The sequence below is a fragment of the Cryptomeria japonica genome, chromosome 6 (genome assembly GCF_030272615.1).
Source record: "Cryptomeria japonica chromosome 6, Sugi_1.0, whole genome shotgun sequence".
Taxonomy (NCBI): domain Eukaryota; kingdom Viridiplantae; phylum Streptophyta; class Pinopsida; order Cupressales; family Cupressaceae; genus Cryptomeria; species Cryptomeria japonica.
This window is the reverse complement of record NC_081410.1, coordinates 42,674,323-42,690,044: the sequence shown is the minus strand read 5'-3', so window position 1 is coordinate 42,690,044 and position 15,722 is coordinate 42,674,323. Positions and strand designations below refer to the sequence as shown.

At 30.9% G+C, this 15,722-nt stretch overlaps 1 protein-coding gene across 1 annotated transcript; it reads right to left on the bottom strand.

The window, feature by feature from the left end:
• Positions 1-932: 932 nt before the first annotated feature.
• Positions 933-5,245, bottom strand: LOC131072143 (bifunctional pinoresinol-lariciresinol reductase 2). Its single transcript, XM_058008216.2, has 5 exons — positions 4,964-5,245; positions 4,004-4,138; positions 3,290-3,530; positions 1,345-1,551; positions 933-1,209 (listed from the first exon to the last, which is right to left on the bottom strand). The coding sequence occupies exons 1-5, from the start codon at positions 5,165-5,167 to the stop codon at positions 1,037-1,039; spliced, it is 960 nt and encodes a 319-aa protein (XP_057864199.1). The 5' UTR covers positions 5,168-5,245; the 3' UTR covers positions 933-1,036.
• Positions 5,246-15,722: the final 10,477 nt, after the last annotated feature.

Below are 15,722 nucleotides of genomic sequence, written 5' to 3'. Positions count from 1 at the left end.
GTATCTTGTTTATTTCTTAGTCTAAAACATATAAAATTACAAATGAAAAGTTACAAATTTTTATGAAATCTCTTTAATTGATTATTACTGGAAATCCTCCAAATGATTTGTAGTTTTGGATGTGACTTGTGTTTACTTTTTAAATTTTTTAAATCACTAATTTTGGGCACTAGGAGGACTTCTAGATTAATTCTATGAAACTTATTATGAATTTGTAGAGTTTTAAGGGAAAATTGTTTTAAATAGGTATTAAACTATGGATCATTAGAACATATTGTAGAGATCATAAATTTTGGTATACATCAAGATTATTGAGAGGTTCCATGCTAATTTACGAATAGTGTAAAATATAGCTTTTGTTGAATGCCATATTTTACCATAGATTGAAAAGAATATCATTCAACATTGATTTTATTTTATTTGACTTTGGGTAGGGGTATATTGATTGTGGTATCTAAGGTGTGGATATGTGAAGATTGCAATAAGTGAGTGAATATACTTTGTTTAATAAAAAATGGAGGGGTGAATTTAATAATCAATCACTTTTTCTTTTTCTTTTCACCTTTGTAAACTATATTAATGAGAAAAATTGGATACATCAAGATCATCATGTGGAATAATTGCATGTTGATTTATGAATAAATCTACACCCATCACCATAGATTGCAATCAACATTATTTAATTTATAAGAAATTGATTTTATTTTAGGTATGGAATATAAGATTATAGTATTTGATTTATGCACACAAAGTCAACAAACTCAATAATTGATCACATTTTTTTAAACAAAAAAAGTGGCACTTGACAAAATAATTTAAAAAATTACATATCAAATAGTATAATATCTCCATAACATGTACTAGTAATCATAACAATAAAATGTAAATCTTAAAATTTAAATTTTAAAAAATCAAATTGATTTTCAACAAAATAATTTAAACAATCCACACTTTTTAAGCCCACATAAACAACAAATTTATTATGAACATATTGTTTTGTCGAAGTTTTCTCTTAAAATTAGACCAATTTAATAGGTCAAACAAAACGACTCAAATAGCGTTCCACGGATGTGTACTCAACTTGAGGATATAGTTGAGTTGCTTCCAATTGCTCCTTTCCATCGACATCAAAGTTTGTGAGCTCTCCCTTGAAAAATATATGATAGAAGATAGCCATAGCCACTCTTGTTTCAAAAGTCATTGATTTATCTGATATCATAAGAATTTTTTTTTATTTTTTTTAAATAACGAAAAAAACTAATCATTTTTAGATATTACTATTTTGATTAAATATAACAAAATTTAAAAAATAAAAATAAAAATGATTTCAATGTGATAGTTTACCTTGTTGCATTGTGATTAACCAATCTTCTTCATGTATAGTAGGCTTGTCAAGAACCCTTCCACAGAGCTTTTCCCACATTCCAACAACTTCTCGCAATGATAAAATATTAAGGGGTGGCCTTATATAAATAGTTTTATTTATTGTCCTTGGATCCTCAATTGTTTTAATTGCATACTTAGCAATATCTCCTTCATCTACCCAGATAACTACATTAAAAAAATAAAAATTCATTAATATTTCACATGCTAATAGTTTTCTTTTTATTGTATTTTAAATCTATTAAATATCAAAATATATTAGTTATTTGATAGAATGTTTAAATATTTTCACTAATTTTATTTTAATTTAATTGAATAGTTATTAGATTTTTTTTTGTTGTATATTAAATTTTAAAATTTTAATAATACATTGAAAAATAATCTATAAAGATCTAGAAGTGAAAGATAAATTTAAGTTGGTAAAAGGTGTAAAATAAATTTAAATTTTTAGTCTCTATGTTAATATATATTTATTAAAATATTAATTTAATTAAAATTTAAAATAGTGAAGATTTGAAAAGTATTTATTTTATTTTTTAATGATTTTATGTAATGATGTTTGGATTTGAGAGGTATAATTCTTTTTATGGCTTTTTATTAGTGAATACGTGTAACACTATTTTATAAATGATAATATAGATAATTATTCATAAAAAAAGAAATAACATATTTGTTTAGGCTTAATGTTAAAGTTTAGTTTGACAAATTTCAATACTAGCAAAAATCCAAAAAATATCTTCTAATCCAACCTTAACTTTTATGGATTTTAGACACTTCAACATTCACAAGAAATGGTCTTAATAATCTCTTTGCAAGTCATGACGTTGGGAATAAAAAAAAATCAACTTTCTATAATTTTAACTCTTTAAAGAACTTCAAGTTTTAGTGTAAAATAAATAAATGGTAGGTGGATTATAGCCAAATGACCATACACCTTTTTCTCTTTAAATAGAATATGTCTAAAAAATCACATCTTAAAATATTCCTATAATTAAATATTTTTTATATCTACATCCAAGTTGGTTAGGTTTTTTGGTTTGAACAACTATATAATCCAAATTGTACTATGTACTAGATATTGATAGTTAGAAGTTTTTTCTAGAATTAAATATTTTTATATCTACATCCAAATTGGTTGGATTTTTTTGTTGAACAACTATATAGTCCGATTATACTATGTCCCAAATATTGATAGTTAGAAGTTTTGTTTTGAATAACTTTAATACTCCAAACTATAACATATCTCTGACATCAATATTCCTAGTATACTTTATATCTATATCAAAAGTTAATATTGCATTAGTTGGAAGATCTAAGATCAACATATATATAGAGTCCAAAATCTAATGAAGGTAAGTCTACAATAAAAATGACTCTTTATTGACATAATAATGATTGATTGATAACTAAATAATACTTTCCTTACAACGACCTACAAACTTTTTGGAAAAAAAACTTTTTTCTTAATTTATTGTACTATTTTCCCTTCCAAATTTCAAACCTACAAAAATTCCTACCAAACATGTGAAATCATCCAATAGTCAATATTCACGACACAAAGAGGTCACTTATATACACATTTGACTTTATTTATTGATAGTTAATCTGAACTGTATTTAATCTGACCTGTATTTATTAATTGAAATCCAGATTAATTATTAATAAGTATAGTCAAATGAGCATCAGTGAGCTGGTTGGATCCCAAAGGCTACCTGTTCAGCCACCTGACAGAATCTGGCAGGCAGGGCAGCTTTAATTAAAAATGGATCTATGACAAATTCAGGCAAATTTATTTCAGGGGTAAGACATTAATTGGTTTGTCCTTGTTCACCTATTTTTTCAAACCATTGGAATCAACATAAAATAAAATAAAATCAATGAGATTTAGGAATGGAGTTTTGAATACCTTTGTGATTGCCTTCTCCATAGATAACTGCTTTGTCCAGAGGAGGCACAAATTGATTGTACTGTGCAAGGCCTGCAAGAAAGTAGCCTGCAAAACAATTTGCAGAGATGTATGTGTAGGGTATTCCTGCTGCCTCAGTTGCATGCCTCACTGCCATCTTTTGCTGGAATATTACATTGGCAGGCTCCTTTGCATGTTCCATTCTAGCTGGATCCATTCCAAATTCTGATGGAAGAAAACGCTACATCCGTAACATAACAAATCAGAAATATGAAAAAAAAGAAGAACATGATCTAAAATTGAATGAATGAAAGATTTTAATAACATTCACAAGATCAAAATAACCTATGAAATTCAGACAGAAATCTGGGATGTCCTAAATTCCTAATGGATGTTCTTGGGTGTTCATGGTTCAGAGAATCACTGAAATCTAGTTTAGTGAATCTTCTCACAACTTAACAATGGGTGAAATTGAGATCTATTTTGTTATACCTGCCTGATGAAGTTGGAAAGTATCTCCCATAATGCTACTGAAAAAACAAAATATGATTCTTCTTTGATCTTTAAGATTTCCACATGTTAAAATTTTAGTTACTTTATTGGGAATCAAAAGTGTTTTTTTGGGGGGTTTCTTCTGAAAAAGTAGAGCATATTGTGTTAACCAAGTACAAAAACGAAACAGAGAACTTTCTCATTGACCTTTGAAATCTTTACCTTAATAGTGCCAGCTTCCTTGATAGCTCTGACTAATTTAAGCTGCTGAAGCAGTTGGTTTTCTGCCATTGTAGATATTACAACATCCACTTTTTTTACAGCATTTATCAAGCTATCATGATCATCAAATGAACCCTGCTATTTGCATACACATACACCATCAGAAATTATATAGCTGATCAAAATTCAAAGAACACAATACTGAAGATATAAATTAACTTGTCCTATAATACGATTATGACATGCACTGAGTTTTACAGAATCTATCAAATGAACCGTGTTATATGTTCACCCATAAATTTTATGATTTGTAGTCTGAATTGCTTCTAGATTGACTGCAAGTTTTTTCAACAATCAAATTTAAAAACAATTCATGCTAATATTGTGTATTATATAAATTATATATCTGCAATATATCAATATATAATTGAACAATGCTAAGAGATTTCCACAATCTATCATATAAAGAGAAAGCTGTTTCCTTTGGCTCTCCTCATCCTGATGATGAATAGAGTGTGATCCGAAATCTGAAAATTTGAGGCAAAAAATCTTGAACACAATTGAATTCAAAAACAGATTTCTCTTACTACATGATTGATTATAATTAATAATAGAATACCAGAAACAAATTATGGATTAACTTCTCCTCTCTTTGTAATTCAACTGCATAGGCATTTGCCATCACAAAAAGGTATTTTTACTAGCAATCTTATAGACAAATAAACACTGTTTCATGGATCTCAGAAACCAATTTATTATAATTTCTACAAATAATCTTCTAAAAGAGATTTTTTTACTTCTGATTTAAACTGTGTGATACTTTTTCATCATCAATATTTTCGATCATACTACAAGATCCAAGTTAGAAAGCGGAAATCAGATATATAGATCCTACAAACTAAATGACTTATATAGATCCTAAAAACCAACCAGTTTTAAAGGACATCACCCCATGTTTACCTCAACAAGGTGTGCACCAGCCTGTTTGAAGGAAATAAGGAGCTGTGCTTTGTGGATGTTTGAAACAAAATCGGGCCTGACAAGAACAAAGGTGGGGTGGCCTTGAGCTAAGCTAGCTTTTACCAGATTTTTTCCCAAGTATCCAGTGCCTCCAGCTATCAACACTCTGCTAGGCTTTCTCATCTCTTCTGATGGGTATGTCATGGCTTTCCTAGATTGTATAGCTCTGAAATCTATCTAACAAACTGCAAACACTTTTCTTTTTGGTTTGCAGGGTTACAAAAGATCTTATATAGAATTATTTTAATGAAATGCGGTAACAACCATCCTTTTCTTTTGATTTTTTGTTTTCCAAGTGACTGATCAACCACCTCCACTTGAACAGAAAGTGAGGAATATTATCTCTTAAGTTGCTTAGTCTCCACAGTAATTAATGATTGTGGTTCTCATGATTTCTTCTGTTTCAATGCCTTCGACATATTTTGAAAAAAAATTGTGGGGCAGATATTCAAGAAAATGTGAGACGACTTATTGCATTTAAGTGTGCATTGGGGAGTGCATAAAATATGTGGAGTGACGCCACCATTTAAAGGTTTAGAAGAGAGAAGGCATATTAAACTTCACATTTATGTTTTAGATGTTTTTTTTATATGTTTTCGTATTACGACGTTGAGTTTCAAATCTACAAGCATAATGGATCAGTCTACAATCACAATGGTCCAGCAGTGGTTTGAATCTTCATCAGCATAACAACACCGTCACCACATAACAAAACACGGTATGAGAAGAACCCTGCATTTTGAATTAGTTATTTTATATATATGCTTATATTTTTAACAAGTTTTTAGTTTTCAAGTTAAATATATGTTTAGGGTCAGTACTTAAAGATATTATTTTAGTTGAATATTTCAATTATAAAAAAAGACAAGAGGGTCTTATCAATTCTTATTCAAAAGTTCCATCACAAATAGTTTAGTTTTGATTTGCATTATATGTAATTTATATTAGGACATGAACATTTAACTTTTTTGTTTCTTTACTGAATCAAATTCTAAACGCTTTATTGTTATCATCGAAGATTTACATTTCCCTCTATACATGGTAGACTTCCAAAAGCACTTCTTGGCACCACCCAATTTTCCTCACATATGTTACCTAGATGAACATTCTCTATAGATGTTGAAGATCAAGTTCTACAAATGTCAAAATCATACCACCATGATTAGATCATAGAGTGATCATATTCCAATGTCTAGAAATCTCGAGTTTCATTAGCCCTAGGCTCTTGTACCAAATTACATCCTAGGTCCTTGTTGCAATGTATTAATAGGCAAAGTCAATATTACATAAATTTCAAGGTAAGCCATAATCCATCTCAATCATTTTCATTGTTTGATGTTTTGAATTACTAAGTATTTTTATTTTTCAATTTATTAGTCTTAAATAAAATTAAGAATATAATTACATTGATTGCATATCAACCCCTTATTTCTATCATATTAAATTAGCGTAAGGTGTGTTTTAGTTTTTTTTAAATAGGAGGACTTGTGACATTAGATAAGATGGGATCCCCAAACTATGTTTAGGGTCAGTGCAAGAAGATGAGTCCACTTTTTGGTCAAAAAGTGGAAGTGTTTTCCTCGATTTTCAGGTTTTGTCTCATTTGAGCTTAAATTTTGAAACACTTGGAGATTGAATCTTAGAAAAAGTCAGTACTATAAAAGATATCCCTCTGAGTCTACTTTCCAAATATGTAATTTCTTTTAATACCCACATAATAAAAAATAACTTTTTGAATGGATTTCTAAAAACCATGTTTTAAAAATGCCTATTTCAGGACCATACCATGCATGTGTACGACCCACACTTTTTGACACAATGAAAATTATTTTCTCAAACCATTTTGGGAAATGGTTTGTAACACACTGAAGATTGATGAACATATTTTTCTGTATTTTTTTTCAAAATATATATTTTTAAATTAATTTTTTAATGACCATAATTATCTTTTTTAAAATTTGACGTGTACAACCCACATAATTTCACGTAAACTTAACATTTTTATTTATTTATTTTTTAAATAGAAAAGAGTTTTGTGTAGATTGATGACATATAATTTCTTTTTCAAAATTCATTAAAATAATTTTTTTTATTAAATTAACAAAATTAGTTAATATTTCAAGTTCATGGACCCGATTTAGTATAAATTAAATGAAAAATAGTTAAAATAATCAATTTTTAAATAAATTTACATATTTAGAATCTAGACAGTATAATCTGAAATGGGTTTTAGTTTCATATAAAAAAATTCTAATTAGAGACACATAAACTATTTCAAAAGTTCATATTTTGTGCTTTCATTCATGTAGATTTGAATTTGCAGGTCCATGTCTCAGGTGTGGCCATCCCAGGCCTATCCCAGACCTAATCCCAAGGCAAGTGGTGGGTTGTGGAATCAACTTCCACAAAATGGGGGCTCGTTATTTATAAAACGGGGGCTCATTCCTAAAATTACCGTTACTGTCCAAAAATGACAAAATGCGCCCCAAAAAAATACGAGTCCATTTAGTTTCGCCTCGGGCCCCTGTTACTTTTTGCCTCGGGGGCCTGAAGCAAATACGAGTCCCCGTTTTTTCAAAACTGGCCCCCGTTTCTAAGAGTGCGTTTTCCAATGTGCGGACTTCCGCCAATTTGTGACCCATTACCTTGCACTTACCCTTTAGTTAATTAAAATGATTATAATGGTGAAAAAATGCATGTCCATGCCTTTTCCTTTATGTTTTGGACTTACTTTGATTACTAGCTATTGTGAGATGATCTAGAGAATGCTTGTGTGGTACATTGTTGTATTTAAAAAAATCATTTATTCATTTGAAATTATGCACTAAGGTAACCTAGGTGTCATTTAGAAGAGCACTGGCTTGAGAGGATCATAATAAAGCCATAGTTCAACTTAATTACAACATCAACTTGTATCATCATCCTGGGAAAATTAATGGTTGTTCTATTTGATTTTGGTTCATCATTGTTGAATTGATGCACCTTGGAGCTTGAATAAGGAGAACACAATCCTCACTTAGCAAGTTTCTAGAAGTTGTCTACAAACACCACCCCACTTCATGCACATGTATAACAAATTAAGGTGAAAGTTATCTAGTCATGCATTCTCTATTAACTCACTTCTACTAGATCTAGGTTATCTTCCACATATCAAATTAGCTTCACAATAAAGTATCTAAACCACAACATAGAGAAAACATTTATTCTAGAACGTTGGGAAATCATTACTTGGCATCTTTAGTGAGACATTCCACCATAATAAATCTTAGTAAGTATTATATTCAATTTGTTAAAATTTATAGTTAATTTTATATTTATTATTCAAATTCCATCTCTTAAATATAGGCTAGTTGTTAATTTAATTACTATATTTATTCAATTAGTCTATAGATATTTTGTTAAATGTAATTTATTCCCTTGCATAAAATGGCGAACTTGATTATCTTACACCCCTTAGGGTTTATTCCTTCTCTATTAGGATTTTAGATTTGATGGTTTTGACTATACACCTTTCATTTCAAATCTAATTAGGGTTTGGATACATTCTAATGTTTTATTGTTCTACTTTGATTAGTTTTTGATTTTTTATTATTTCACATCTTTTCAATCCCCACCTTCCCACATTTGAATTTAGGGTTTGGTTTTTGATTTTTAGATTTGTTTATTTCTTTATTTTGATCTCATTTAATATTTGACTCTTATCATGTAATCCTCATTGTACTTTGATCATAATTATTTTTCTCTCCTTCATGATGACACCATAAACAATGATTATAATTCTATGTTAATTTCTCATATTATATGATGCTTAGATTTCCTTATTATGTGTATGGTATTAATAATGCATATACTCATTGTGACCCTAACGAGGATGTGTTATCATGAGGACTCTTTAATTTTCTTTTATATCTTGTTAAATCACTAATTACCTATGTGTGATTTTGTTATTATGCTACGATATGCTATTCCACATTTATTCTTATTTGTATCAATGTATATCACTTAGGATGATGCACACTAGTACCTCATTGTTTTATACTTTTAGTTGTCATAAATTTGAATGCCTTAGGGATTCACATGTTTCATTAGATGGTGTCATTTGTTTTAATACTCCTCTCTTTTTTCATGCTATTTTACCTTTGAGTGCTATTCTTAAATATCATGAGAACACATTTTCTATATACCTTTAAATTTGTAGTCCTTCAATGATCCTTTTTTTGAGGAGTCTAGAGATAGTTCCTTTTTGTGAGCTAGCTTATTTCATACATAATGATATGTTATCTTATGAGCAATACTTTCATACCTCTCTTGCTAGATTTATTTCTTCACTCATGAGTTCACCCACTTATTTTTCTTTTTCTTCATCTTTCCTTGATGATATTGGTGATTTAGATATACCTAATTCACCTTCACGTGCATTTTTTTTGTCCTCCTTCCATTTCTCATGTGGTTCTTGGTCAATTCATGATATGTTAAGCAAGGATCATAATGATAGTTCTTTATCTTCTTTGAATGATATTAATGAGTCTTTGTTTCATGATGAATTTGTGTATGTTGCACAATATTTTATCGCACTCATGATAGATTCATTTAGTGGCAGTGAATACACACATTTACATGTTAAATATTTCTCATATTCTTATGATGCTTATATGTATTTTGGTACTACTTTAGTTGATGAGCTAAATAATGGTATAATCCATGTCATGCTTCTTATACATAATTCCATATTTTTTCATGTCATTTATCAATTACTTTACTATTGAAAGGAGAAAATAGATACCCATGATAATTGTTAATTAGCGGCTTCCTTTCAATGAATTAGGTTTTCAACGGACATGATAAAATTACCATAGACAAACTAGTGATAAAAAGGAATTGAAGAAACAATCCACTAAGAGAAAGGGTTATGGAAATTGACCAAATGAAGGCTAGGATTATGTTGAACGTCAAAGATGAACAAGGGTAGGTTAAAACCCTAGATTAGTGGAATCATGCTAGAAATCCTTTTTTGGTTCTTTTAAGTGGTTGATTCTTCTCCTTCTTTTCTCTTTGACCTTCTAATTGTGTTTCTACAAATTTTTGATATCCTATCTTTTTGGATAATTTGTAAAGATGATTGTTAAATGAAAATGAGACACTTGTACATTTGGTTTGAATCTTGTTCACTCCCTTGTTCTTATAAAAGGGAAATCATAGCCATTGTATGCTTCTTCTTAATCCTCTGAGTTTTGGAGAGATTAGTTTTATATTGTGTCATAGCTAGGAGTACCATGACAAAAAGACAAAAGTTTAGTATTTTGCAATTGTTAAACAAATTCCAAAGCTAATAATGTAATGAAGTTCTAAATCAATTTTGAGTGATCACCTTCATCGTACTATGTTCAAATCTTTTGAAATGTAATAAGTGTCTTACGTTCATCTCTATGACTTTATCATAGTGTATGTCTTGATTATGACTTCTTTTTTAGGAAAATATTAAATTGCACTAATTTGGAGATAAGGATTTTGAATGTGGTATCAAGGATTTAAAGAAGAACTACAGAAAAATTATAGTGGGGAGATTAATGCAATGCATTAATTTTATCAATAAGGTTTTCAATTATATATGTTGAGCAAGTGTGGGTATTAGATTTTTTATTTGACTCTATTGCCTTGATGAGGCATTGGCCTGAAAGTGAGTGTTTAGAATCAGAGTTAAATCCTTAAAATAAAAAAAAGTTTGCTTTATGTTTTGTAATTTTAGTCAGGGTTTCAATATTCTTTAAATTTGAAAGTCAACATCCAAGAAAATAGCCAAAATCATGGATCAACACATGTCATCTTGGTTAAATAAAAGAGAATATCTATGTTAAACAATACTATACAAAGTTGTTAGGATTAAATAGTATTTTAATATGGTTACCCCCTTGGTCTTGTAGAACCAAAAGTGCAGAAGGTATTAGCCTTAGGATTAAACCTTGTTTGTTGGCAATTGATCTATAGGTCTTAAAAATAAGAAATGGCTAACCTTTAAAGAGTTTTGGGTTAATTAAGTGAAAAGCACCAACAAATTAGCAACTCTGCTAAGGAGAAAAATAAATTGACATGCGTGCCATTATCCTAGGACCTAGAGGTTTTGTCCAAGGAATTATAGAGGAAAATATTATTCTATAATCACATATTATTAAATTTTATGAGACAAAGAGTTATTGTTTCTCATATTCAAATACAAACACAATTTGTTCTAAAATTTGTTTCCTATTCTTTGGGTGGCAACTTTGAGTGTCTCAAAAACCAATAATTGTTAAAAGATCAAAGAAGATCCTTATCATGGAAGGAAGAAGATCACTATAGTAGAAGGATCCATAGAATACATTGCAAGGAGAACTTCCAAATCAAAAATGGAAAGCAAAAGCTATTGGTAAGTCAATTTCTCAACTAAGGAATAATCTTTTTGCCAGGGATGTGGAGGTTACCATCACTACTTCACTTTTGAATAATGGTAAAGGTTTTTCCCATGGTGGATTGGATTGAAGTAGATTTGGTCATTTCTATAGTGAGCCCCATGTTAAACTTGTATTTGAAATAAATTATGATGGTGATGAGGTTTTATATTGTAACCAACTATGAAAAATTTCTCAACCTCTACTAAGGTCAAATAATCAACTAACATTAGATATAACAAACTCTTATCCTTATGTGAGATTAGATTCTATTGTATCTTCAAAGCCTATGTTTACATATGCAAATCATTTCTCTATATCGAACCATGCCTCATCATCTAGTTCACAAAATCGCTAATGAATAATTGCAAAGAGAGGTTAAGAGTTTGAAGGCTCATGTGGCAAGGATGCAAGCCTTGAAGGAAAAGGAAATGCTCCTATAACAATTACATTCCCTCAATATTCCTCATTTTTCCAACTTTGTAAGTTATTCAAATGCATTTGCACAAGTATTTACAACTACTAGTATTCCTCAAATGTCATATTCTACATCGACAATTACATAGCCTCCTTAGTTAGCATAAATACATCATATCCCTATCAGAGAATTATTCCAACTTCAACTATAGCAAGGACAATACCAGCAAAGACATGTGCAATGTCAATGCCTATTTTAGGGCATCAAGTGACATCACAACCTATTAATGCGAATATGGGTGTGGTGGGACAATATTATGGCTACAACCCTTTTGCGGGGTATAATAATGTGCAAACCATAATGTTCAAGGTGGTCAAAATTTGAACAATTAGAATCTACATGCTAGCCATCAAAATATGCAAGGTCAGAATAATTAGGGAGCATATCAAAATGCTCAAAGTGGTCAAGGAACTATTAATAAGTTTGTCAGAAGACTAGCGCAAGCTGAAAGGTATAGACATCTGGGTTTCAATGGGATCCAAGGTTATCCAAACCCTATGGATAATGAGGTGAGAAAGGTATTACCAAAGTTTATTGAAAAAAATGCATTGTCAAGTGAAGATCATCTAAAATCTTTTGTCAATTTGATTGATGATTATGATATTCACAATGAAGATGCGATCATGAAATTGTTCATGCAATCTCTAGCTGAAGATGCTAGAGATTGGTATACAGGATTTCCTAATGTCAACATATCTTCATGCAAGGAATTTAGGAAATTTTTTTGAGAGAAATATGGTGACAATTTAGATCCCAAGTTTGTCTTAAATGAATTCACTAGCATTCATAGAGGCTTAAATGGATATGTATTAGACTTAAATACTATATTTATGGGCTTGACCTAGTTTAAAGTTGGTGTAGCATTGACCTAGTTTATATTTTAGGAGCAACCTTGATCCAATTTAAGACTATAAATGTGGCATTAATCTACTTTTTAAAATCATAAAATTAACTTGAGATATTGATTGAGTCAAATCAAACCATCGTTGTTTGTCAATTCTCATGACAAAGGGTTCAAGTAATAAGACATTAACACTAAGTCATTATTTTTTATTTAGGGTCACACCCATCATCCATAAACCACACATTAAAATAATGTTTTACTAATAGCGATTCACATCCCTATCATAGTACTATTCTATATTATACATTTCAATTATATTAGCCTTTTCTACTTTTAACGATCGCATGCTTAAATTTGTATGATCTTTATCATATTTATATCTTATTTTTTACATGTTTATGATTTTTAGCATTCTTATATCTTACATATTATCTATGCTTATATGGTTGTTATCTAGTATTTTGGCTATCATAAACTTGTTATAATTTGCCTTCAATGGTGACAAGAGTGCTTATTAACTTGCTTTATCTTGATACCATGTAAAAGATGTTCAATTTACATTCAATATGCAAGTTATATTTCTATTTTCTAATATGTATTATTACGTTCTTATTGTATATGTCTAACTATCTTCTTGCTTGTGGCAGATGAGAGGAGCATTTAATATTTTCTATGTCCTATCTCAAGAATGCCACTTACTATAAGTATATGACAAAGGAGGCATGATCAAGCAATGCCTTGATCGGTCATGACCGATCAAGACATTACTTGATCGTACCTTTTTGTTTATACTAACAAAGGCATGTTACGGTAAATGCAAATCGATGATCACAACCGAAGTTTATCAGTGTATTTAACCCAACGCTAATGACCGATAGTATATCGGTGGCTGTCAATGCTAACAGCTGATAGTTATCGGTGTGTCAGCCTTGACAACCGATAATCGGTGTAGACTAACACAAAGATAACTATCGGTGATTAATTCATTGCCACCCGATATATATTATGGTATAGTTTATATGCAACCTGATATAATATAACATGCAACCCAATATAATATATATTCAATTCGATATATATTAATCGGTGTGATCATTATTTCATATTACTTATGGTCTTACATTCTTATCACATGATGTGATATTTTACCATGTTTACATGTTTTAACATGATCACATAATTTAAATATTTTTGAAATAACTAGAAGGAGCAAAGATGGTGAGAACTAGGGCATCCACGCACAAGATGAAGCATTGAGTCCCGACCCCCTGATTGGAGAAAACCTGATTCCGCTTAGAACCCAAAGGAATAAGGCTACAATGAGAGGAACACTAGGCTGGTGGTTGGAGTAGACAGATATCGATATCCTAATCCTAGAACCTAGGTTTTATCAACCCTAGAAAGGAAGGGGAATGTGTCAGCAACAAGGGAAAGTAAGAGGTCATGACAACTTGCATAACACTAGGATCCCAAACCGAGGGAGAAGACAAAATTAGAGAGCTAGGTATAAACACAAATACAAATAGAGATCGCTGCCTAGGGTAAACATAGGAAGAATTAGGGCTTGGCAAAACATATGGAAAGTCCGATACTTCTGAGAATTGGAGATCCAACAATAGATTCAATTGGCATGATTCAAATAGGACCAAAAGAAGCAAATTTGGAAATGGAAAGGAAAGATCTACCAAGAAGATCTCCCCCAACACCCTCTAAAAAATGAGAGTTAAGTCTCAAGGCCTGAATAGACCCCTCAAAAATGCATTCCATTTTTTTTAGATGATGATCTAATAGGAGACTCAATAGAGAAACTCAAAGAAGTAGGTTTATTTATCAAATGGGGTGGAGGGTGGCTGACTTTTGGGAAAATGAGTGAATGGTGCATCAAAAATTGGGGCCCCAACATATCACTAAAAGATCTACCAAATGACTTATTTTTAGTGGAATTCCCCTTAGAAAGGGAGAGATAGGATGTGTCGAATCAAGGGCCATATATGATGGATGGAACAAGCATATTCATGAAGGAATGAGAACCAAAATTTGACCCTTGGATTCAACACATTAAGGTAGGACTGATATGAATTAGATTATATAATATGCCTACAAAATACTGGAAGGAAGAGATTTTGAAGGGTATTGGGAAGAAATTAGGGCCTTTTATGCAAGTTGACAAGAAGCTGGAGGACATATGCAAGAATATGTCTTAACCTAATGTTATTTTTGCCATTGCCATAGGAGGTTGAATTGCATACAAAGTGGGGATTATGGAGACAAAAGATTGAGAGGGAGGATAGTCTCACACTCTAGCCTAAATGAAAATTAAAGGGGCACAAACAACTAAAGATGTTGGGTCTCAGTGACAATCGACAAGGCTAGGATAGTAGTAGAAGAAAATCAATGAATCTAGAGAGAAAAATGTGTAGATTTTCTATTAGGGAACCCTCTAGTAGCCAAGATCAAGAGCCCAAGAAGTAGGTGAGAAAATAAGAAGGAGCACAAGAAATTGATGATCTCTTTGGACAACAAGATTGAGGATCCTAAAAAATGACACCAATTGAGAAAAAAATGAAAATCACTCACCAAAGACAAATATAGAATAAGGTGGATTCTCCAAAGGACCAAAAGGAGAAGAACCAAAATTGAGCATAGAAACTAGGGAAACCAAAAATACCACAAGCCCAAATGAGGGAGAGGAAATGGGCATGGCCTTACTCATAACAACAACAGAGAATTGAGAAAATGAGATTGAGGAAAGATACTTTGTTAGGGTTGCTGGATCTTCAGGGGGTTTGGGAATAATATGGAACCCCTTCATACTTAAAGGTGATTTGATTGAGGAGAACTAAAACTGGATCATGCTGAGATGCAAGCTACTTCAGAAGAATCATAACTGCTTTGTCATCAATATATATGGTCCCACATCCACATCAGGAAAAAGAGATATATGGATGCAAT